This window comes from Xenia sp. Carnegie-2017, unplaced genomic scaffold (assembly GCF_021976095.1).
Source record: "Xenia sp. Carnegie-2017 unplaced genomic scaffold, XeniaSp_v1 HiC_scaffold_13, whole genome shotgun sequence".
NCBI lineage: Eukaryota > Metazoa > Cnidaria > Anthozoa > Malacalcyonacea > Xeniidae > Xenia > Xenia sp. Carnegie-2017.
This window is the reverse complement of record NW_025813436.1, coordinates 7,932,716-7,956,958: the sequence shown is the minus strand read 5'-3', so window position 1 is coordinate 7,956,958 and position 24,243 is coordinate 7,932,716. Positions and strand designations below refer to the sequence as shown.

The 24,243-nt window shown below is 34.1% G+C and overlaps 5 protein-coding genes and 1 long non-coding RNA gene across 8 annotated transcripts; 1 reads left to right on the top strand and 5 right to left on the bottom strand.

Moving 5' to 3' along the window:
• Positions 1-29: 29 nt before the first annotated feature.
• On the bottom strand, positions 30-4,290 carry LOC124455528 (double-strand-break repair protein rad21 homolog). 2 transcript variants are annotated; one of them, XM_047006170.1, is made up of 6 exons: positions 4,203-4,290; positions 2,807-3,227; positions 2,376-2,641; positions 2,017-2,265; positions 1,119-1,543; positions 30-760 (listed from the first exon to the last, which is right to left on the bottom strand). In XM_047006170.1, exons 2-6 carry the CDS (start codon positions 3,178-3,180, stop codon positions 257-259), a joined length of 1,818 nt encoding a protein of 605 aa, XP_046862126.1. In that variant the 5' UTR covers positions 3,181-3,227; positions 4,203-4,290; the 3' UTR covers positions 30-256. The 2 variants fall into 2 exon arrangements, with proteins under 2 accessions (XP_046862126.1, XP_046862119.1); XM_047006163.1 differs by lacking the exon at positions 4,203-4,290 and adding an exon at positions 3,599-3,776.
• On the bottom strand, positions 4,203-9,822 carry LOC124455552 (golgin subfamily A member 6-like protein 2). 2 transcript variants are annotated; one of them, XM_047006199.1, is made up of 13 exons: positions 9,655-9,822; positions 9,321-9,433; positions 8,757-8,924; positions 8,187-8,257; positions 7,826-7,927; positions 7,660-7,732; positions 7,371-7,509; positions 6,950-7,112; positions 6,739-6,836; positions 6,242-6,387; positions 5,837-5,947; positions 5,548-5,710; positions 4,203-4,322 (listed from the first exon to the last, which is right to left on the bottom strand). In XM_047006199.1, exons 1-13 carry the CDS (start codon positions 9,689-9,691, stop codon positions 4,213-4,215), a joined length of 1,494 nt encoding a protein of 497 aa, XP_046862155.1. In that variant the 5' UTR covers positions 9,692-9,822; the 3' UTR covers positions 4,203-4,212. The 2 variants fall into 2 exon arrangements, with proteins under 2 accessions (XP_046862155.1, XP_046862150.1); XM_047006194.1 differs by lacking the exon at positions 4,203-4,322 and having other exon boundaries at positions 5,047-5,710; positions 9,655-9,820.
• Positions 9,823-10,510: 688 nt separating this feature from the next.
• Positions 10,511-12,553, bottom strand: LOC124455622 (transmembrane protein 205-like). The gene is made up of 3 exons (XM_047006276.1): positions 12,077-12,553; positions 11,564-11,730; positions 10,511-11,150 (listed from the first exon to the last, which is right to left on the bottom strand). Exons 1-3 carry the CDS (start codon positions 12,297-12,299, stop codon positions 10,863-10,865), a joined length of 678 nt encoding a protein of 225 aa, XP_046862232.1. The 5' UTR covers positions 12,300-12,553; the 3' UTR covers positions 10,511-10,862.
• LOC124455653 lies at positions 10,893-12,872 on the top strand. The gene is made up of 2 exons (XR_006951971.1): positions 10,893-10,994; positions 12,775-12,872. It is a non-coding gene; the product is annotated as an uncharacterized LOC124455653 (long non-coding RNA).
• A 994-nt stretch (positions 12,873-13,866) lies between these two features.
• LOC124455517 (intracellular protein transport protein USO1-like) lies at positions 13,867-18,314 on the bottom strand. Its single transcript, XM_047006155.1, has 4 exons — positions 16,180-18,314; positions 15,695-15,876; positions 14,975-15,341; positions 13,867-14,857 (listed from the first exon to the last, which is right to left on the bottom strand). Exons 1-4 carry the CDS (start codon positions 17,776-17,778, stop codon positions 14,456-14,458), a joined length of 2,550 nt encoding a protein of 849 aa, XP_046862111.1. The 5' UTR covers positions 17,779-18,314; the 3' UTR covers positions 13,867-14,455.
• Positions 18,315-18,528: 214 nt separating this feature from the next.
• LOC124452294 (AP2-associated protein kinase 1-like) lies at positions 18,529-24,215 on the bottom strand. Its single transcript, XM_047002877.1, has 11 exons — positions 23,918-24,215; positions 23,163-23,281; positions 22,804-22,909; positions 22,046-22,188; positions 21,620-21,703; positions 21,456-21,493; positions 21,298-21,379; positions 21,075-21,207; positions 20,848-20,951; positions 20,472-20,545; positions 18,529-20,000 (listed from the first exon to the last, which is right to left on the bottom strand). Exons 1-11 carry the CDS (start codon positions 24,021-24,023, stop codon positions 18,968-18,970), a joined length of 2,022 nt encoding a protein of 673 aa, XP_046858833.1. The 5' UTR covers positions 24,024-24,215; the 3' UTR covers positions 18,529-18,967.
• Positions 24,216-24,243: the final 28 nt, after the last annotated feature.

Here is a 24,243-nt window from a genome sequence, read left to right as displayed (position 1 = left end):
GATCACAGGGAGGGGAGGGTGCTCACAAATTGTAGATCTATCTCATTTAATTTCTGATCTCAATTTAACTATAGCAAAACTTTATGTCATTTTCAACGTCATATTTACATGTTGCAAATTTAGTGCTGAATACATATACATTTCATAGCATGGAATATACAATAAAACAATTAAATTATTCTAAAAACTAATAAATGTGGCCTAATGAAGCAACAAAAAATAAGAGTCTCGAACATCCTCTGTTTGTATGACTTGTTTAATTGGAATAAAACGAGGGTCCTTTTGAGATGTAGAGTTTTGCAAATGCACTGTCTTGCGTCAATTCCACTTCGTTATCTCGTTTAAGCAACAAACAGCTATAAAATTTGCAAGCAACTTTCTTGCGATTTTCCTGTTTACACAAGACATCAAGAGCAATACTGTCTCGTTTTTTCAGCTCACGTTTAAGGGTGTACATAAGTTGCTGAGTTCGTTTCGTCCATCGTCTCTCTTGCAACTCTTCGTACTTCTCTCCAGTCATTTGCTCGTCGTCCATTTGTGATTGAGATATCTCATCTTCGATATTATTATCAAAATCCACCCGAACCTCCTCTTCTGGAATAATAGGGTCTTCTATTTCTCCGTGTTGCTCATAACCGCCATCGTTAGTTATATTAGCTTGAAATACAGATGACACTGATTTTGAAGGTGAGTAGGTACTATCACGCTTTGATTTACGCTTGCGAGGAGAAATGGGACTCTTAATTTTTTCTTCGGTAGTCTAAAACAAACAAAAAATGTTCTAGTGTGGAAGATACGATGTGAAAACTTTTCTACTCACTTTTTCAAACGACTGAACATCAAAGAATCATTCTTTGTGCAAAATATATTGTTCTAATGTACAACAGAAATCCTGAACACAGATCCACGTTTATGCAGCAAAATGTAAGCAACAGTGGTAGTTCATTTTAAAAACCCTAATGATTGATCAGCGTCACCTGCTTAAATGAAAACAATTTGTGATTGGCTCCGAGCACAGCAGACACCAACACTAAAATTTCAGTCATTTGTTTCAGTCTCAAACTAAAAAATTAATATTGGAAATGCATTTACTTAACATAGTAGCAATTCAATCTTACTTCTTCTTGGTGAACCTCCTCTCGAGGGCTATCAATTTCTTCTAGTTCCACTCTCTCACCAACATCTTGGGGCTCTGGAGCATCGACAATTTTCGACGTCAAATTGTGCACGAGGGCTTTACGTAGGACTGGCGCGATATTGTTGATATTAGGATTATTGAAAAGTTTATCTGTCGTTGATGAGTCTTTCAGTTTCATTCTCATTTTCGTGGGAGGAGCAAGTGTGGCTGGTTTTACAATATCCTCCGTACTAGCTAGTTGACTACTGATGATGTTACTCGAAAGTATTTTTTCAACATCGACAATCAGTTTTCGTTTTCGTTTACTCTTTTTTTCTTTGCCAAGAACTTCGATGGGTTCCAAAACAAAAGCTTCTTCGTTATTTTGAACGATTGTCGTTTCATTACCCTTTTCAACATCACCCACTTTAGGGAAGAAACATACACACGAAGATCAATTTGCCGGCCGTAAAAATTTAACAATTACCAAAACAATTTTATAGAAATTTCCAAACCGTTTTTCACTCAGTCATTTACATAATTACGATACGAACGTTAAACTAAACCGAGCCTTTACAAAAACCCTAGTTCACGCTAAAGACGGGGGACTTTTGGAACAGACTACTTTTTTACAATGGTTACTTCATTGAACTCGTCACAACCAGACTTATAAATGCAGTCCTTGATTTTTAGACTTTGCCACCGTTCACTTTGCCAATCTTAATTTGCGTATTCGTCAGAAAGTAAATTTATGTAGTCTAGCACTAAAAGACACTCTAAAAAGGGTTTAAAGTTGCTAGCCTCATAATGTAAATCTAGTCTAGCGCTAAAAAGACTTTAAAAGGAACCCCGAAAACAACCATCACATGACCCAGACAACACAAATAGGCATTTCAAACCTGTAAGATCAGGTGATTCATCATTCACATCAGTTGTCTTTGTCTTTTCAAGTGGCTCGTCCACGTCCATTTTTTCATCATTGTTCTTGTCCGACTCCTGTATAGGATCCAATGAGAGATCAATTTCGGCAAGTGTGGGAAGATCTTCAAGGGGAGGTAGCACACCCTCTCCCATTTCATCACCAAATCCATCTCCACCAAGTAATCCATTAAATATGTCATTGTTGAGGGGATCTTCTGCATGGAAACCTAAAATTTATAGTAACAATATACAGTGCCTATACAAACTAGAATGGGCAATTTGTCAAAACATAATGTCATTTTCATGCCTTGATGTACTACATAGTATATATACGTACCTATTTTTTGCTTCTTGGTCAATTTGGAGCCATCACCAGACTCATCAATCAAAATCTTTGAGCGATCCTTTGATTGAACAAAGGAAGAGTCATCCAGTGCAGAACCATCACGAAGCGTCTCGTCTCTCTCATTAGATGCACCAAATGTAACATCATCACCAAAACCTTCATCCTCAAAAGAACGCATAATGACAAAATCATCTTTCATTGTGATCTCTTCAGCACGACATTGATTCAGGTTGAACTGAACATGGACATCAAAATCACTAAATAAGAAGATAGTAACCAAACTAAGAAATGTAAAAGTTGTGAAAACGTACAAAAGATAATGAATAGGTTCATGGAATTTTTCTTATATATGATGGGATGCATAACATTGCAATGGTTATTATAAGTTTTGAAAATTTCCTTGGTTGAAATTCAATTCTTACTTAAGACCAGGCAAAGGAAGATCAAAATCATTAAAAACTTCGGGAAGTGTTACAGCAGACATGGCAGCTTCTCTGCCATCTTCTGGAAGATCAACAAGGCCAGGTCTAAAGGCCATTTTGATTTTCACAAATGCTTCTGTACAGTCAGCAAGCAAGTATTTAGCCTTTCGTGAATAGATCCTCACTACGCCTAGTAGGAGATGTCCAGATGTTCGTAAAGCCATTTTAACTTTAGGCGACATAATGCTCTCAACTGAAGTCTCAACATCTGTCTCAAACACATGTGCCTTGCTTAACTTCTTTTCCCAGTGTGCAGCAAGCCAAACACGAGCCAATGGTCCCTTCTTGGAGAGAATGAAGTTTGCATAGAACATTTTTCAACAGGAAGAAAAACCAGCAAATTTTTTTTTTTCTTTTAGATCTGAAATTAAAACGAAAAGATTACAAAATAAAACATTCAGTTATAAAAATTGCTCTACCTTCATCATATTGCAAAACAACCACAATAATGCAATGCAATGAAAACTCCATTGCAAAAGAAAAGGATAAAAAGCTACATAGGATACTTCCCAATTTTGCTGGCTTAACACAATAAAACAATTGCAAGAAATTTAGGCACACAATGAAACCATTGATAAATTTTTTGTCTTCATTGCCAATGAATAAATTTGGAAAGCATTTATACAGCAACTTTGCCAAGATGATAGAATAAAATACAAAATAATTTCTTAACAAAAATCTCATTTTAAATGTGCTTTTCATACATTCAATTGAAATTGAGGAAAGGTTTACCTCATTAGATGATACCTCTTGAGATTTTATAGTGAAATTCTTTATTATTGTGATGAAGAATTGCCTCCATTTGGTTTAAACGCTTGAGTTGTGTGCAATAAATAATTTTGCGTAATCAACTTGGAAATACGAATTTAGTGCTTATATTTAAGGCCACTGTTCTACTCTTTCATTCAAACAAATATATTACAGAATTGTGTATTTACGTTCATTTCCGTGAACAGACGAAGTAAATATAGCCGTGAAAACAAGCCCGGTTAATTTGAAATTTTGATGAACTGATATAACGACAACGACGCGCCTCGCAAGGGGCAAAATAATCGAGTGAAAATATTCAATAAACTCTGTCCATATTTTGAAAGTTTAGGGGCAATACCGCTCGTAAACGAAAGAAAGTTTAATGCTGAATTCATTCAGACAATAGACACATTATTCTTCAATAAAAATAAGGCTCACAAGCTGAATAAGAAATGTTTGTAAACAACAAAATATTGTTTTAACAAAAAATGCATTTATAACACGATTTAAACTCATAAAACAAGAAGCCAAGTGGCATTTATCTCTTATATACTACGAGTTTCCATCTTAACAATGGTCTGCTTACCAATTTCTAGCTAAATTCCATCTTCAAAGACGAGTTTCACGAGGAAATTTAAAGTATAACTTCGCTGGTTCAACATGGCTGCGGCATTTCGAACAGAACTTTCTTCCCGCCGAAAGATCCCTGTCACATGATAAAAATATTAATGAAGGACATCAAGGGACCTAAGAGTACAACTTTCAACTACTTTAACATTCAACTTCTATAGGAGAAAAACTAGAAGTTTGCCAATAAATTGATGCAAAATATCTAATTATCGATGAATTGTAAATATGACAAGGAGCACATGGTTTTTGAAAGGATTACATAACTAAATCGAAAAGCCATTTGTCATCACAATCAACAGTCTTCTCAGCAAGATTTGTCCCAGTAACGAACCAGGGTATAGATGATTTCTTCAGCATGCACTGCTAAAACGTTACAAAACCATGAAAAAACAACCTAACACCATAGGGGAATTTCAATGCCCTGTAGGCTGTGAGGCTGTAACCTCTGGTTAAACAACACTTTTTTAATGATAGCTATATTGACTAGACGCCTACACGAAGTCAACATGTATAATTCTATACTACTTCATTTAGCTAACCGTTTGTTCAATTTTATCACGAATGCAAAAATAAAAGGATGAACCGCAACTGAGAATATCCTCGTTGATTTGTTGCTAAAACACGACATTGAGAGCTGTCTTTCCAACAAAGAAATGATTTTTTTTAAGCAAAAAATATCACGATGAATTAGAATCAGACAGAATAATTGAAATGACTGAAAATGTTTGCCAGTCAAAAAACGTCACATTTTGAACTATTTTTATAATAGTTTACGGTATTTTAAAATTATACAATTCTACTTTTCTTTATTGTGCACAGCACAAGTTTAATTCATTGGATCCAGCCACTAACAATACAAAAACTACACAAAAAAATGTACGAAGGTCTAACTAATGTCGAAGCATGCAACGCTGGTACATATGTACGCTAAAAAGTAAAAATTCATCAAGAAACACGGACTTCAATTTCTTGAAAATTTATGTTCTCGTTCTTGTCCAAAGCTATAACTGCGCTGTAGTTTAAACAAGAAGAACTGTTGATGGTATCTTTATTGGTGGTGATTTTATCGTTCATTTCATGTCTATTTTGTACTTTTTGTTCCAAACAATCATTTGTTCGCCAGCTTTCTATGTGTTTAGCGTCATCTTGTTTTTCATTTACTTCATACTTATGACGAAAATCTTTGTCATCGTGTGAATGCTTGAGTTGAAATTGTTCACTGTCGTCTTTCACATATTCATTTGTCTGTTCAGTTGGTGAAACTGTCTCAAGTATCTTATTTTGGTTATTCAATACATTACCTTCACGTTCGACTTTCACAAAGAGCTCAGCACCATGAAAAACATCATTATTCTCGTTTTCTTGAAAACGATGTTCACTTTGAGAAACATAGTCTTCATTTGGACGTATGTCATTCTTCACAGCTCTCTCATACATCTTCTCGGATTCTCTCTGGTAGAATTCCTACAGGCCAACGTACATGAAATTATTTTATAATCCAATTTCACAACCTCAAATGTGCAAAACTATCAACAATAAACCCATTGAATGACAGATGTAATAGCTAACAAAAGTTTAGCTGTTTTTCACCTTTTTATGTTTCAGTTTCTCCAGAATAACGTTGATATCAGCATAATATAACGGTGGATCTAGGGAAAGCTTTTCAAATTTCTGGAATACATCGGGATGCAGAACAAGTTTCTGTAAAATCAGTATAAAACAACCAATCATACTACTATGAAAAGTTTCTTTTCACTTTTGCACTACATTAAAAAATGGTCAAAATCGTTACGCTACAAAGGACGCTCGACTACAATATTCAAGAACACAAGTATAGCAAAATTTCTGCGCAATAAAAAATCATGGTATCATAATAAGTTTTTCAGTCACATTTTACGAATTATATTCCTTTATACGACCATTTCAATCAGTACTCACACAATACACAATACTGAATATCTGTGACCATTAAGAACATAATGGCACAATTCCCACCTGAGCTGAAACGTCCTTCGTCTTTCGACCTTTTCTAATGCTTTTCCTTTTCATACTACGGTTAGATTGCACAAACAATCCACCAAGATTATCATCAGGATTTACATTATATGGTTCTTCTTCAGGTACATCTTCATATTTTGATGCTTAAAATGTAATGTAGGATTGTAACTGTTGTTTGTAAAAAACAAGCTTAAAACTCTTCAAAAACATTGTAACTTTTTTCGACTCCAAATCAAAAAGAGAATTTACAAGTTAACTCGCTTCACAATATATCTTAACAAAAGACAAAAAAATTGCTGAAATAAAATGAGATATTATTTTTTGACAAGCAACCTACGGTTGGTTAAGGTTACTTTCTCACTTCAACATATGTACTCGTATACAACAAATGGTGATTCGTTCATCAGTCAAAAAGAAATTTTTAAATACTGAGTTAAAATGCAAATAGATGCAAGAAATACTTCGATGTGTACTTGATCTGCTTAAGAACATACCTGTGTACTGTGAATTGAAAGATTGCAAATATTGGATCAAGCAAACACAGACGTTCCTTTCCTCTTCATAGCTTGGAAAATTCCACTTTTTCCCTTGTCTGGTAAAATGAACTAAAATTTAGTTGACTGTGCAGGAGTGATTTTTATGACAGTATCAGATTATTTCTGATGGAGATATTTATTTAAGAGGATTATAAAACACCAAACACACCGTTTTTTGTAAAGTTTTGCTAAGCGTTGTTCATCGCGCTTTTTCTCTGCTCGAACTTTTTCAACCATTGCTTCAGTTTGTTTCTGTTCTTCATGATACGAAGCCAAAGCTTTCTGAAAACTTTCTTGAAGTTCTCTTCTCTTCTCGTACAAACTATCAATTTCTGTTCCAACAAAGTAAATACGAAATACGAACGTCACTTCAAGAATATTTCACTTTGTAATTAACTTATCAGCTTAATGAGATAAAATAAACTTATCACATAAAAAATAAAATTATCAGAAGCAAAGAAGTTGACACCAAAAGAGCAAATTAAAAATTTTTGAAGTAGGCTTTGTGCTAATAAAAAATTAAACTTTTTTTTACTAGGCTAACAATTGTCATTACTGCGTTGGTGTAGAAAACCAAAAGCAAAGCACACCTTTCTTTAATGCGTCTCTATCAAGACTTTCTGTCAGATGTTCTTCTTCTGACTCTTTCTTTTCTTCTTTTATTGAATCAAGTGACACTTTTATATCATTCTCCTTTGCTCTGATATCTCGCATTTGTCGGATCAAATCCTGAAACATTCAAATTTATTTCACAAATATTTCCTTATAGAATAACTTATTTAGCCACAAGTAATTTTCCAATGCCGAATTGAGCTGAATCATAAAGGTTGTCCTTAACATTACAAAATACTACAAGAAAAATCCATGATATGGCCTTACGTCTCTTTCACTTCTGAATTTCACTTGTTGTTGACGTAATTGGTCGACTTCTTGCTTTACATTTAAATATTCACTGTAAATAGTCACAGATAACGAACTAAAAATGCATTCAAAGGAAGGAAAAATGCAACAATCAGCGATTCAGAACATAAAAAGGAAATTTAACCTTAGTGTTTTCTTTGATCTCTTCAGTGCATCTATTTCGCTTACTAACTTCTTCTCTTCACTAAGTTTTAGTTGTTTTGTGCTTAAATGTGTTTCCAAATGCCTTTCCGTGAAATTGAAAAAAAACAATTTGTACAAGCAAGACCATGAGATACAAATTAAATAACTACAAAAAGTGTTGGTGAGGCAGGGGGGGTAGAAAACTGAAATAACTACAAAAAAGTGTTGGTGAGGCAGGGGGGGTAGAAAACTGAAAATAGAGAAAGTTAAATGCTGGTCAACAGGGGTAGAAAACTGAAAATAGAGAAAGTTAAATGCTGGTCAATATGACAGGAATTTAGTGACATGATTGTTTTTCGTACTTGATTGCATTGTTTAATCGTTGGTCATCTTTGTGCTTGATATTGGCTTGAAGTTTCATACAAGCTTCATTCTATAAAAAAACATAAATGTATACTATTTTATACTATCATTTAATACCATATTTTATAAAAAGCAACCTAACATTGACACAGCTCTTTATAAGAAACCACCTAGAGCTTATCAGAAGTAATCTAATGTTATTACTCAAGTCCTTAATCCCTTTAAACTCCAGACTGATGTCATCATTAGAAGTGATCTGATCTGTACCTTTGAGTCCCTATCAACACCATTCTAGTAACTTCATCGCGAGAAATTTGATGTTGAAACATGGCTCACTTTGCACTACAATCTAGTGTCTTTCTTATAGGGTATTTTAGTGTGATCATATGCAATAATGTATATAACTTTATCAAAAGTGTTTTGTAAACCTTTTTCCTGACTTTTTCATTAACAACTTTTTGTTGAAACATGGCTCACTTTGCACTACAATCTAGTGTCTTTCTTATAGGGTATTTTAGTGTGATCATATGCATGAATGTATATAACTTTATCAAAAGTGTTTTGTAAACCTTTTTCCTGACTTTTTCATTAACAACTTTTATTTCAGCATCAATGGCTTGCTTTTGCTTCATCTTTTCATCTTTTTTAGTTTTCAGGAGTTGAATTTTACCCAGAAGCTCTTCGCGGTTGGCATTCAAAGAGGGTGTTAACTTTGTTGTCTTTGAAACATCGAATGACTTAAAATTCATTGTCAAGAAAATAACTTAAGAGTATATAAAATCACAAATTCCACAGTCGCAATGCTCAGAGAGAAAATTGAAGAGATCTGTGAACATTTTTTCATCTTATTACTGAGGTATTTCAGGCACTTATATACAATAAAAAAGTAAATTCAATCATCTTTGGAAGATGATGTTAATATTTTAAATAAACTGAAGATATTCTCTAAGTATGATCTTAGATGTGAAAACTTTGCCCAGATTAGTCCATTATTTATATGTAATAAGTAGCGACAATGTTATGCAGGCAGTACAAAAGTAAATAAACAAAGATAATTTTAATTGCAATTTGACAAGATGAATAAAGTAAAAATAATATCAGCAGTTACAGATTTTAGAAAGCGTAAAAGATACCAATAACTTCTCCTTCTCTTCAATCAAATTAGTGTAATAGTCTATTTCCACATTATATCGACGTTTATCCGGTGGTTTTCCCCGTTTTAGATTCCATTTATCCTTAGTATTCCCTGACAAAAATTAATGCAATTTGACAGTTACAGTTCATTCGTCTGAACAGCTAACTCTTTTCTCGTTTTACTGGGAAAAGTGCAAGGAAATACCTCATTGATTTAATGAAGTAGATGGTAGAAACGATTAAATTCATGTTTCAAAGCAATAGACAAATTGATAGAGAATGAAGTATTTCGGCATTTGTAATAACTGAAGAAAATGAAAATTTTAAACTTACCATTTCCATTATGGTTGTTATCAGAATTCTCATCCATAGTTGAAAAATTCTCAGCTTAGCAAAGTAGCAATATTATCTATTGCACGGACACTGTTTCCTGTCAAAAGTCATTAAAAGACCCAAAACATACGCCATGTTGGCTTCCTATCAAAAGACCGTCAGGCCAGGCCACTGGGCCAGGCCGAGAACAGCCCCCGGAATTGCGGACCCAATGGACCAAAAGTGTTGATGACGTTTTTTAACTCTATTGAAATATTGAAATACTATATATAACATGTAAGTCAGTGAAGTAAATATATGACGGCTTTCATGATCATAAAACGACGACATTATGGACAAAAAATTTTAGATTTATTTCATGATATCAACAATTACGTAGGAGTATTAATTAAAGGATCTGCTTAGTTAAATTATATGATTGGCTTCATCTTTTTCTTAACTTCCGACACTTTGTTTTACGCAAAAAATCAAAGTGGCGTGATGTGTTGCAAGATCTCTCTATTTATTATGTCATAAAGGCTTTAATAAAAGGCATAACAAAAATCTTTGATGATAAAACTGTAATTTTCGGTAAATGTGAACAATATTTCTTCTGAATTGAATCTATGTCATTAAGAAATTTGTACATTTTTCTCATGAATGAAAGCCTTTGAAAGAAAAGATCTTCCTTAAACTAATTATGCTTTTGTTTGATTGGATATAAGTGACTATTTCATTATTTTCAACATAAGAAACAAATAAGAAACACGAGATCGAGTAATCTAGTGAGTTCTGATCTTCAAGAAAGAAATGATCTGATTGTTATTCCAGTCTTTACCAGAATATTCAAACTTAAATGTTTACGACTACAATATGATTCAAGTTTGAACTATTTAATACATTGATTCACATTGACTCTTGCTCATAATCTGTCCAATAACTTATACAGTAGTACCGCTTGTATATACAACATGACAATCGTGACATACAACATTTTATAATTTTTCGATTACCCAAATATCATTTATAAAATAAATTAATTTCAACTATGATAAGCTATTTGAAAACTTGTTTCTAAAAAACTATTCATCTCATTAAAGAGATTTATAAATACAACATGCATGCACCATAAAATCTTCCATTGTTCAGTTTGACTTGTAAAAATGTTTTTCTCCTATCAAAGTCAAACACCTGGTTTATATTACAATTTTCCCAACAATCTTCACGTGTCAAAGCAAAGCATGTTTTGTGGTCAAGCACCAGATATTTACTCCACATGCTCCATAGCAGAATAAGTTAACCAAAGAGCACCACATGTGTAAAAAAAGAAAAGATTTTCTTATCCTCATGTACTCTGTATCGTTTTTAACAAGGTTGAGACAAACGCGACCAACGCCGTCTTTAATTCCAAGAGCTTTAACACGTGCAGCCCTCTCTTGAACAATTTGTATGGTACGTGGTCCAAGATAGCATAAATTAAGCAGGCAACACGCAAGGGAAACCATTAAACCAAGGGTCTAAAAAATATGTACGAAGAACTTGATCAGTTAACGTCAGAGAGATTTTTGTGATGTCTAGACCTATTCAACGTATCAATTATCGTATGTTAAATTCAATCTCAGTTTTGCGTAACTGGATCTTGTTTGTCTTAAAATCCAAAGTTTCTGACGCAACACGTAAAATAACCAGCGACATTTTCGTAATAAGGTTTGTGATTGCATCTTCGTCATCGTGTTAAGCGAGATTCAGTTACCTTATATGTCCATGAAATATTATTGATTGTTTATTTTTGACAAATGATGAGGAAGCAGAAAACATAACATTTAAAATTTCAGAGCACACTTTGTGTATAATGACTGGCTCAAGTCCAAGTTATGTCTACAGAGTTCGTTGAAATAAAATCTAAGGTTAAACATGGCTGAATATTCACCTGATAAAAAGTTACTCTGTCATTTTGCCAGGATAAGTCAGTGCTGACAATATGTGTTAAAAGAGCGATGGAACTCAAGAAAAAGCCAGCTTTAAAGTACATGGGGAATAACTTGCTCTGCACAGCTACAAAATCAGTTCTTTTTAACGTCTTGTAAAGAGTAAAACCTGAAAATACAGATTGCAATACATAAACTTATGTGAAATTTTGTTCAACATTCCACTAATAATTAAAAGTCGTGTTGGGAACTTTGGTGTTTTAATACTGAACAAGTATAGAGTACACGTACTTTGCTCTTCATTTGTAGCTATTATGACTTTGTGATTGGAGTTTTTTATTACTTCCCTCCGGAGTAATAATCAGGAATGATTCAGTTTGATGTGCTTACATTTTAAGTAACATATAAAGTTAAAATTGATCAAGGATTTGATCAATTTAGGTCAAGAATCAGAATTGTAAACTACAGATTCATACGGGATTCAGAGAGAGATATGTTGGAATTGTCCTTCTCACCTGAAACATGGACCCAACATTGAATTCCCACCCATGTGGAGAATGAAAAAAGATGAATAAAGTGAACAATATTCTTCGTCGTTATCGAAAAGTCACTGTTTGTTTTACCAGAGCTTGTAGTCAACACAAATGCAACCATAACAAGGAAGGCAAACACATGAGATAGTACGCCATTATGCGTTGGGAAGACGGAATGATGAACGGTCAATTTTCTACCCAGCATTCTTTTTTTTCCAAAATAATCTTTCCAATATTTGCTCTTGCAAGTTTTTTTTGTGATGTTTATACACGCACACAATGTTTATAAATTTTTTGGTGGTGTTAGTCTTCTTCAATTGAATATATACCTTAGAATGAAGCTATGCAATGAGTTTCCGGCAATTTAAAGGTTTTGCAATCCATCAACGCGTGCTAGATGCCATGAATTAGCCTGTCTGCAATAACTGAAGGTCAAAGTTCAGTACATCCACGACGCAATCCCTGTGTAAGAGATGACGCTAAAGGAAATATGAGGAGGGTAATATACATGTATGTATTCATATATAGGATACGTTTAATGAGATTATAAAATCATGAGGGTGCATAATGACACGTGCTGTACTCTAGATTTCTTTGCAAATCTGGAAAAAAAAGGAAGTACGAATGAACAATTTTCTCATATTTAATTAATTAAAGCTCACCGACTGTCGGAGCATGAGGTAGATACCACGCAAAATTTTGATCTATCCTTCTGGCTTCAACCACTTGATGTGTACCTAAACTCGGACATGAGTAATTAACTATTTTGTCAACGAGACTTTTCTAGACTTTTCTAGTTAGATAAATCAACTAGCTTGATCGACTAATGTGTTAAAGACAATATTACATGAGAAAACGAACATTTTTCACTTTTTGACAAAAGTACTTCCTGGAAGCTAACTTGGATTAATATAGAAAGTTTTTGGGCCAATATTAAAGCTCAACAACAACTCCCAGATGGTCCGTTTCAAAGGTTCATTTAGGTCAACCAGCTTTGCTTAATGTTTGTTTAAAGGTTAGTTTTTAAGTTATAAATTGATGAATTTTATCAACGGAAGACGAGTTTCTTTACATCATACATAAATAGCTCTCTAGTCATGCATTAAATCATAACTGCATTTGATGAAAAAATCGTAAGCATTTATTTAGTAAAAGCAATTAAAGACGTTTTATCTTTATGAACAAACTATTTGCTACCGCCAGTGGTGGCTTATCTTGCCATTTACAAATCTTTACCAAAGAAACTATGCTCTTCTTTGTCAACAGTATATGACAAGTTGCCAAGGTTTGAAATAAAAAATCGATTAATTGTCTTAATTTGGTATTGCACATGCTTACAAAATTTATGTTATAACTATATTTCCTTCTCAAACCTACATCCTGTGATTAGTGTCGGGATTTCACGTTTTTACGTCTCAGCTGACCAAAACTTCCGCTTAAACAAGCGCGTAAAAGCAACTACAGTTCCAGATTGAAGAATACATTCTGTACTATCGATACTTTTACTTTGAGAAAAACACTGAAAGTCATTGACTTTTTGTTTCCTGAAATGTCAACTACGTTCAAAGACAAAAAAAAGCATGAATAAATAAGAAAAAAGCACAACGGGAGGAGGATGTTAACGTTCGTTTTTGTTGTTGTTGCGAAATTGTTTTAAACGTTTGTAGGCTTGTAAGCCCATGTGCATTGCAGTAGCTTCCCTAAATGCAGGCAACGTTATGTCGTCAATGTGTACGTGTCGTAGTAAACATAAAAAATTTATAAAAACTCAGTTAGCCATCATTGAAAATGAATCAAAATAATACAATAAGATATTTTACATAAACGGATGATTCAGTACTTCCTAATTACATTATTTTTATCGGAATTAGCTTCGCACTAACACCGTTTGTGTCAGTAGCTACATATAACATAAGAGATACAATTGTTCCCACCCACGTGTACGTCATTCTTACATAAATTCCTGACGTCAGTAAGATCTTTCTCAATACGCCAGAAAAACTTCTAAGAATTTTGATTTTTGCTTTGTCATTTATTTCATCTATATAATATTTTCTATCTTCAAATCTATTTCATGCAAATTTCATCTATTTTTTACGGACTTCAGGCAAGATCCTCGAATATTTTTCATATTTGCTACTAATTTGGTGCGCACTTTCCTTTCGTTTATTCAAGAACTTCCATGTTCTGTGAATTCCTTTACAAAGACGACATTCCCTTTTCTATATGAAATGAATAATTCAATAAAAGAGCCACTGGGCTGGTATTACTCAAATCTAAAGATACATGAAAAAAGCCACATAAACATAATCTGACATCTTCAAATCGTTTTGCCTAATTTTTCTGTTAATTTCAGCATTATTAGTTGATTTGTTGTAGCAAATCCTTTTCATAAACTAACTCAACTGCACTTTCGCCAAAATCATCGACACGTTCTTTGAGCACGTCTATTTCCGCGTGCAGCTCGTTCATATTATCGTAATTTCCTTTCAACACGTTTCTCAAGTCTGTTGCGTTATCTTCTGTGACCTTTAGCTCGTCTTCGAGTTCTGCCAGTCTATTTAACAATTGGTTGTTTTCATCTTCTAAAGTGTTTAGTCTTTCAACTAATCTTTCAAGGACACTCTCTTCACCACAACGGACATTAAATATACTTCTCTTCAAAGACTCCTCCAGTGTAGTTTTATTCACGGTATCCTGTGAGACCTTTTGTTCTCTGTTTTCTGATGAAGCGATCTCATTTTCTTCCTTTAGTTTTTGCACCTATGAATTTGACAGGACCTTTTGAATTATTACACTTCAAAGTCGAAATAAATACTATTCATGATTTTTTATTATTACTTATTGACGTGAAGTATAAGTTCTATATAAATATTTTACCTTTTGCTGAAGTTCCTGATTTTTCGGCTTGTTTTTCTTCATTAATTCACCCACATCTGAAACTTTATTCACTTCCTCGTCCCTCTCAAAATGGTTGTCTTTCATCTCCTCCAATGTTTGTTCCCAATCCCTAGATGTTTTCCTAAGTTGCGCGACTTCTTCTTTAGTTCTAAAACATTTCAGTTCTGAAGATGACAAAGTGCTACTTAGTTTCTCTTTCTCGTATAAATCTGTGTAATATTCTTCATTGAGATTCCCCATTTTATCTTCAACATGTGAATCCTGCCAAAAGAACTTTTTTGTCTTCACCTGAAGTGCGATTATTTTCTTGCTAAGCTCTTCTATCTCTATATCTTTCTTTCGACAACTATTAAAAAAATAGAGTAAACTGAAAAAATACCACAATAGCCAAAAATTCCACGATAGCAAAAATGCCACAGTAGCCAAAAAATGTCACACTAGCCAAAAAATGCCACAGTAGCGAAAAAATACCACAATAGACAAAAAATACCACAATAGCCAAAAATTGCACGATAGTCAAACATGTCACACTAGCCAAAAAATGCCACAATAGCGAAAAAAATACCACAATAGCCAAAAAAGAATTTGAAGCCAATTCAACATGATTTATAATTACTTATCATTCCTCACAATAACGTTGAAAATCATACAGATGGCGTTATGAGTTTCTCAATTTAAATACTTTATCATTGTGCTTACCTATCTTTAAGCTCGAGAACTTTCAATTCGTGTTCGTCTAAAGACGCTCGTTTCAAAATTTTCATCTCTTCATCTTTTTGTTCCCAGTCTTTATTTAGCTGTGTATTATCATTAGTCTTGTTTATCCACAATATCTCATTTGTTTTCAACTCCTTTTCTTTGACACGTGAATCGTCTATTGTCTAAAGGGAATGAAAATAAACAACCAGGAACGTAGCAAGGTGAGCTTGAGGTCAAATTATTTTACATTTTAAAGAAAGGAAATGTATAAAAGCATAAATTGTTTTAATTTTTTTTAAATGATGATTTTTAATCATTTGACAAGTTAAGCAACCCCACGGTTCTGCCTTTTTAAAGAAATGACTACGAACGACCAGGGGTAATGGCAACTAAACTTATTTCAAAGTAGAAAATTTTCAAATACTACACTTCTTTTTTACTGATATCGATTTTGAAAATTAACGTAGATAAAAAATAATGCCCACCTGTTTTGAATGAGAAAATTCTTGCAGTTTATTTTCTTGTTGATCAACTGTGATCAAGTCACAGCATTGAGTTTCGTTGATCGAGTTGAACTCTTCTACTGTCTGCTGCTCAATATGTTGCCCTTCACATTCATTTTTAAACTTCACATTGCACTCAAGGTATGCACCTTGTTCAGTCTCTTTGCTTGGTTGCCCAAAATCATGTTGCAGAGCGCTAAAATTCGATTGGCCGAGAGAGCGCTCGTATGCAAGACCTTCTTGTGTGTTTTTCTCAGATGATAAAACCCTAGCTTTTAGAAATGCAATCTCTTTATCTTTTTGAAGAAAATGTGTAAGGTAAATGTTTTGCTTTTTGTAAAGCTCGTTTAACTCCAGTTCAAACTTCTTCAGTTGTTCGTCTCGCTCGTTCACAATTCTTTTTATTGTCTTCATTTCTGCCGACTGTCTATCATCAGAAAGGGCAGAGAACTCAACTGGTTCTTTACACGCTTCTTTATTTTCAGAAAGAGAATTCGTTGTACAAGAATTAGGGATTTGCTGCACTGAGTTGAAATTATTAATGTCAAACTCTAACGAAGAACATGGTGTTTTTTCAAGTTCATAGTCAAAATTTTGAAGACGATCGTGGGATTTGTCTAGTTGCCGTTTAGTAAAAAAAGAAGGCTGTTGAATGAAAGTAATGTCTTCAGCCAACTTTCCATTCTCTTTCACAAGTCTTCTACACTCCATATCTTTTATTTTTAAGTCGTAATTCAGTTGTTTATTTTCGAATAATAACTGCAACTTTTCATTTTCCAACTTTTTGCCTTTATGAGAAGCACATTCAAACTTATCTTCCTTACATTTTGACTTAAGTTGTCGATTCCCAGATTTCAACAAGGTAAGCTCGTTCTCCAGATTGCTCATCTTCTGTCTACAAACTTCTACAACTTCCTGAAGTTTTACTTTTTCATTTGCCATTTCCTTACGTTTTAGACTACACGATTCGATGTCGGAGAGCAATGAAGTCACTTCACATTGTAAGCTGTGTTTCTCAGCTGTAAGATTGCTCAGTTGTCTGCTTTTCAACGTCAAATCCTTAGCATAGTTTTCTGCAAGTTGTTGTTGTTGTTGCAATTGATTTTCAAGAAACATTTCGCGACTGGAATAGGTATGAGCAACTCGTTCAGAAGGAATATGTTGAAAAAGCCCCTCTCCTATATCATTCTTTTCTAATTTTCTTTCGCTAACGGCGAACTCATTCCGAAGGGTTTCCAAACGCAGCCGACTTTCTTGCTCTCTCTTGTAGCTAGTGTTCAACATCGATATCAATTCATTTTTTTCCAATCCACACAGCCACAATTGGTTTTGAGCAGTTTCCAACTTTTTCAGACTACCTACAGGAGGTTTTCCGCTATCATATAAGTGTTTCGAGGTATTTCCCTTGGTCGCACAAGGCGAACCTATTAAGTCCAATAACTTCCGATTACCATCCGGGTAATCACGCTCATATTTCAATAATTCTTCTTTAATGGTTTTAACAGCTTCAATCAATTCTCTGTTCTGTTTTTCAATGTTTTTAATACGGCAAAGAACGGCACCACAAGTAATTCTGGACATAATATATGGCTGGATTCCCAGTAATCATTATTGTGACCCAAAAGAAACGCATCAACATCAGATGATAATTTTCCAACTTTCATGTTGGGCTTGTGATCCGACGAATATCCTGTAAAAGCGCCTTTTGGACGTAGTAAACCTGAAGTGAAACCATAAATAGAACGCAAACGACAAACTTCCTTCTTCACTCTTTCCAATTCGTGATGGAATAATTGAATATCGGATGATGAAATCCCAGACATTTTATTTTCAACATTGATGCATAAACCACTGTATGTAAGGAAAAATCTTCAACTGATTTCCTCCTTTTTCTTACAAGCAACACTCTACACGCATGTCTTTACATATGATGAAATGAAGCTTTGACGTTCATATCATAAAAACAAAAATTCTTTCCTTTTAAAGAGAAACATCAATTTTGAAAATACAACTGCGTCTGTTAAGTCTACCTGCATCATGCAAATTACACGCAAATACCAGTTAAATGTGGCAAAAATGGCGTTGTTTTCAACAATTTACATTTGCAAAAAGTATATATTTGGCAAAACTCGTAAAGCTGTCAAATGCAAAAGAAAGAAAATGAATTTTTTATCTCAACACATAATAATAGCCTAACGATGGGCAACAAACTCGCTGTCCATAAAACATACAGCTTTCAAAACATGACTTCGTCCGGCATAACAAAAATGAACAAAACACGAAGTTCTTTGCACTGTTTAGTCACGCAAGAAGCAAACATACAATTGAAAGTTTTCGTGCAAATTAAAATCGATCATTTATTAACTTCATAAAAATACAGACGAGATATTTAAAGAAAATATTTTACAACTTTTCAAATTTACGAATAATAAGGCATATGAACTTCCTTTGTAAACATTATCCACAGAGTACTTATTCGTTACCAGACCTCCTTAGTTGGCTACAGTATTTCTCGGAACAAAAATCATATTCTCAAATCTCAAGGAATAAAGAATAATTTTATGTATCTCAAAACGAGATGTGGAATTCCTAATACACATCCCAAAGTGAAAGAAAGAAATTATATTTTGGAAGCATACTATATTTTTGACTGGACAAGAAATTATGCCAGTGTAATTCCGTTTCACTAAGCCAAAGGTTCGTAAGTTTAGCGGTTTCGATGAAACTGTAATTTTTCCATTAGTTGTGTTATTGAAGAGTCCAACCTGCACTACCTGCGTGCCATATTAGGAACGGTCTGTTGAAGCCCGCGGGACTCTCCACTAGATTGTTGTTCCTTTTGGCTCCTTCTAGCTTGTCTACGAGCTAATTTTGCAGCTTCCTTTTGTTTAAATGGGACAGCACCAAATGGATCCCTTTCCACGTCAACAAAGGGGGGTGCGGTCTTTGAAAATGGTGTATTTGTCATTGGTTTCCTAAACGGTGCTGATTCAAATACGCAATAACCGTCGTTTTCTTCCCGGTGAGCACTGTGAGACGTTTTGTGAAGCGTCGTACCTCGATTAAAGTTAGCTGACATCTCGTCAGTATCACAGCCAGCGTTAAATGATCCGTCAAAAAACGCGTTTTTCTGTCGTGACGAGTCAAAAACCTCAAATTCACCAGTATTTTTGTTGCTTTCAGAAACCCGAGCATCAATTGGAATCTTCACAGAATTGTTTGGAAAATGTCTTTGAGAACTACCAGCAATAAATTGTGAAGCAGGCGAAGGACCAGGCCGAAGAGCAGCAAAATCTTCATCGCATGTTTCAGTGTTTAAAACAAAATCGTTAGTGAACGGATTCCATTGGGGAAACTTTCGTTCTTCTTCATATTGTGTTTGAGAGGAAGTCATGTGCGGTTGTTGGTAATGATTTGAATGATGAATTGCATTAACATGTGGTTGATGAACGGCAAACCCAACAGTACTTTGAGTCATATTTACATTCTTTTGGATAGACGAGGGATCCGAGCGAGAACGAGTGTGTGTAAATTCAGGAGAGGAGTCTTTAATATACCTTTGGTCAAATGTAGTTAATAACGTGGAGCTCGAGCTCGAGTAGGTGCCTTGCACAGGTTGGTTTTTTATACCTAAAGAGTCGGGCTTATCGAAAGACAAGGCTTGTTGTAGGAGAGTCCCAGACTCCACGCTTGACGACGCATCACGTGACGACACATCAGTGTTACCGGTAGCCGGAGAAACTGCCCCGGCACGCGGACGATTTCGTGCTTTTACGGAGGTGGAGACTGGTTCGAGGGTTGGTCTACAGCAAATGAATAATTTGGTTTTTCTGTGATTTTAAAATAGAGTGTACGAGAAAAAAATCCCGTGAAATGATGATACAAGAATTTGTTATAAAAATAAAGATGAGGAGCGGGGCGTGGTCTGCATCAAAGCACTCTCACCACTGAAGAATGCACAATCTATCATTCAGTAGACACAAAAATCTATGATTGCCAACAAAACTGGTAAGGAAAGGATCCAATAATCAACAACTAATATTCTTAAACTATCAAAACATCTATGTACTCGATGCAAAGTTTTATGACCTTTGCAACACTACATGTTTGTAAATGTAGATCGTCCAGGTTGGTACAATCCTGAGAAGGACTGTTTTTGTTGTTGTTGACTGAAGTTTCGACAACCTTGGCGGTAGTCATCTTCAGAGTCAAATGTAACTAGCTAAATAACCATAACGATATTGAATACATTTGAAAAATGTAAAACATCTTACCTGATTACACTCGACTTGCCAGTCGTAGCAGATTTACTAACATCCTCCGTCAGTTGTTTTGGAGCGTACGAATGCTGAAAGGTTAAAACATAATTTTTTAATCAAACAATTATAAAGAATATCTCAGATATTGGTTAATCTCGACAAGAAAATTTTCGAAAGTCGTCCAACTTCAGCTTACTACACTTCGTATCATTTCATGAAAAGATCGCTTCATCTTTGTCATGCACAACTTATGGACTTATGATGCAATTTGCAAATAATGAAGATGGCCTGTGTACATTTCCCATGGTACATTTGGGATTGACTTGGTACCAAATGTTTTTGTAATTACGATAATCTTCATCAAACAACAGCACATGTTTTCAAAACTTACCGATGGATTATGTACAGGACAATTTATTTTACGAAGTTGAAATGCAATATATGATACTTGATAAATGTCTGGTCGATTATCAGGATCTGGTTCTAACATGTAACCTGTCAAAACAAATGTTTCCACTGTCTAAATATTTATGTAATGCAAGTCTTCATAGCCGTAGGTATCTTATGTAGACGTCGTACATGTTACCACATGTCTATAACGTTTAAGTCGTCACTCACGTATGAGATTGTGTATTTCCTTGGAATATTTAGAGCTTTCGGGAATAGTAAACTGGCCATTTTGGATTGCAAGTACACTTTCACCAAAGGGCATTGTATAAAAGCACAGTTTGTAGAGAAGACAGCCAAGAGCCTGGAAAATACATAAAGACAATCACGCTTAATCAAATTAAGTTGTCGTATACCAATTAGCAGTAAATATTAAAACATCGCTATTTCGTACCCATATATCAGACTTTGTGTAGATAATTTTTCCGCTGTACAAGTCGACCATTTCAGGTGCACGGTACGACTGAGTTGTAAAACTGTAAAATAAAACACGTGTCATATCAATGAATATAATCCTTCACTATCTGACAATATCCTTAGATCCATAGCTACCGTTGTATTTCCTCTTCAACCTCAGATAAATTGCATTCCTAATATACATAACAGATAAACAAACAATAAATTCTTCCACTCATACAAACTTATGTTACATGAATACATGATTTATAATAATTCCAGAAATATAGCTTTTTGACAAAGAAGTACTACAACTTTACCTTGGGGTTAATAGGCGTTGTTGTGGCACTTCCATAATCACAGAGAACGAAATCTCCACATGAATTCTTTAAAATGTTTTCAACCTAATAGTGACAGACAACAATTACACGTAGATCAAGCTGTAAACTAAAATCAAAGACAAAGTGTGTCTATCATTAAATGATGTACTTGATTGATTCATTTGCCTATGGTTTAAATCATTTTTGTTTTCATTAGAGTGCGCTTCTTGGCACACTTGTTTTTAAGCTTATCCCAACTAAAACTATCTACACTAATAAAAGATGTGAAAACAACTTTTCCTATCTTGAATATTAATATGGAAAACGAGGTATTTGAAGATGTCTATCATCAACAAATAGTTCCATGTAAACTTTCAAACAGATAGGCATAAACCTATACTACATGGCACAATGTTGTCTACGTACCTTCAGATCTCTATGTACAATTGGGGGTTGTGAATGATGCAATGCTGCCAGAGCTTCACAAACATCAGTGAAAATCCTCAAGATAATGTCTTCACTAAGTCCTTTGTTAAAGTTCTCATTCATCAGTTGAATAACATGACCATCTGAATGTAAGACTTGACATTTAACACTCTGTATAATGTTTGAGCTTTATACACATACACCACTATAGTGTCTTCAAAATGAGTATCCTTACATACTCCAGTCTATTGCCTTCATCAGGAGTGATCTGATGATAAAACATGAGTATTCTTACATACTCTAGTCTATCGCCTTCATCAGGAGTGATCTGATGACAAAACATGAGTATCCTTACATACTCCAGTCTATCGCCTTCATCAGGAGTGATCTGATGATAAAACATGAGTATCCTTACATACTCCAGTCTATCACCTTCATGAGGAGTGATCTGATGACAAAACATGAGTATCCTTACATACTCCAGTCTATCGCCTTCATCAGGAATGATCTGATGATAAAACATGAGTATCCTTACATACTCCAGTCTATCGCCTTTATCAGGAGTGATCTGATGTCAAAATTTAAGTCCTTATGTACTCCAGTCTAGTGTCTTCATCAAAAGTGATCTGATACTAAAACTTGCATTGTATATATACTTATATTATCTACTTTCATGGGAAAGATGGAAAGTTAAAATTTTGGTTCATATTTTTTAATACCATCAATTATTATAATTTACTACAAGACTCAAATCTTACCACGACAATATTCCATTAAGATCAACAGCTCAAAGATACCATGATTGACTTCTGTGATGGATGAATCAACGTATGTAATAATGTTCTTATGTTGTGAAAGTTTTTTCTGAAAAAAAACCCAGTTATTTGCAATTTTATTCCTTCATAACTCAAGATAATTTAATACAAGCAACTTCAATATCTTTCAATTAAAGAAAAAAGGATCTACATAGCATACTTGTTTTGTTAGCAAGGTAACCTATATGCTTGCCTGATAGAAAATTAAGACATGGTGCATAAAATGTACCACAAAGCCATCACTTATTGACAACCAAATTGTTTATCAAATTAAATATGAACACTGTAAATTAAAGACAAACCATTATTGCTATTTCAAATTTGCCAATGGTAAGATCCTTTTTATTATTTACAGATATACGCTTCAAAGCATAATGCTTGCCATTGTTTGATTTGACAACAAAAACAAGAGAGAAACCACCTATTGAGGAAGAAAGCAAGCAATTAATACAATGTTAAACAACTTTAATAGTCTAGGAAATAGTTTTAAAAGTTTATATAATGTAAGCAAATTGAGTGTAAGTACATAAGAAACAGATCTTTTTGTACACTGAAGGCTAGTAATCAACGAAGAATTTCTTTGAGATTAAATAAGAACATGCCAATTCAGGGAACAGTGCAGTTTAATGATTTATATAATATTTATAAATACAAGTATTTAGTCTTCAAGGACTACTTACTTTTAGTTATGCAAATCATCTAATCTTAATTAAAAAACATGTTAATGTCGACGTCAATGTCTCAATTCATTGAGTTCGAGCATATTTATAAAAATATTTACCAACATTCCTTCCAATGACGACGTATCTCTGAAGTTTACCTCTGTAAAAATTATAACTCCGACAGCATTGCTCAATAGATTTGAAATTTGAACCGCTTAAATTATCGACCATAACGAGCAACAACGTAAAATTGCTTTCGTGTTGAAATTAAACAGTTCAAAATATTTGTGCTTAAAGCAATGCATCAAAGGCATTAATATAGAGTAGGTTGATAAAAATTATGGTATTTTCAATACAATAATTTTTCTTTTGTGCTCAAAAACATTAAAAATTACCTTCAGCAATTTGGTCGTCAATAGTACATTCAACTCGTCCTATTCTGTAAGTCTTGCCGACAAACGCATTCGATGTACCAGATAATCCTTGTAAAAATCGCTTCATTTTGGACAAGACGATAAATAGAAACTTCGTAAACAAATGGAATGGCTTAATACGTTCATCAATGAAAAGCAAATGGATATAGTTAAATTGGTAGCTTTAGAAAAGCAAAAATGTTTTCAACTCTGAAGAACTTTCGTAACTTAGAATAGTAACATTAGTTACCAGTCTACTAATTGTAAGCACGATTGCTCACAACTAAAATCAGGGGGGTCGGTGAAAG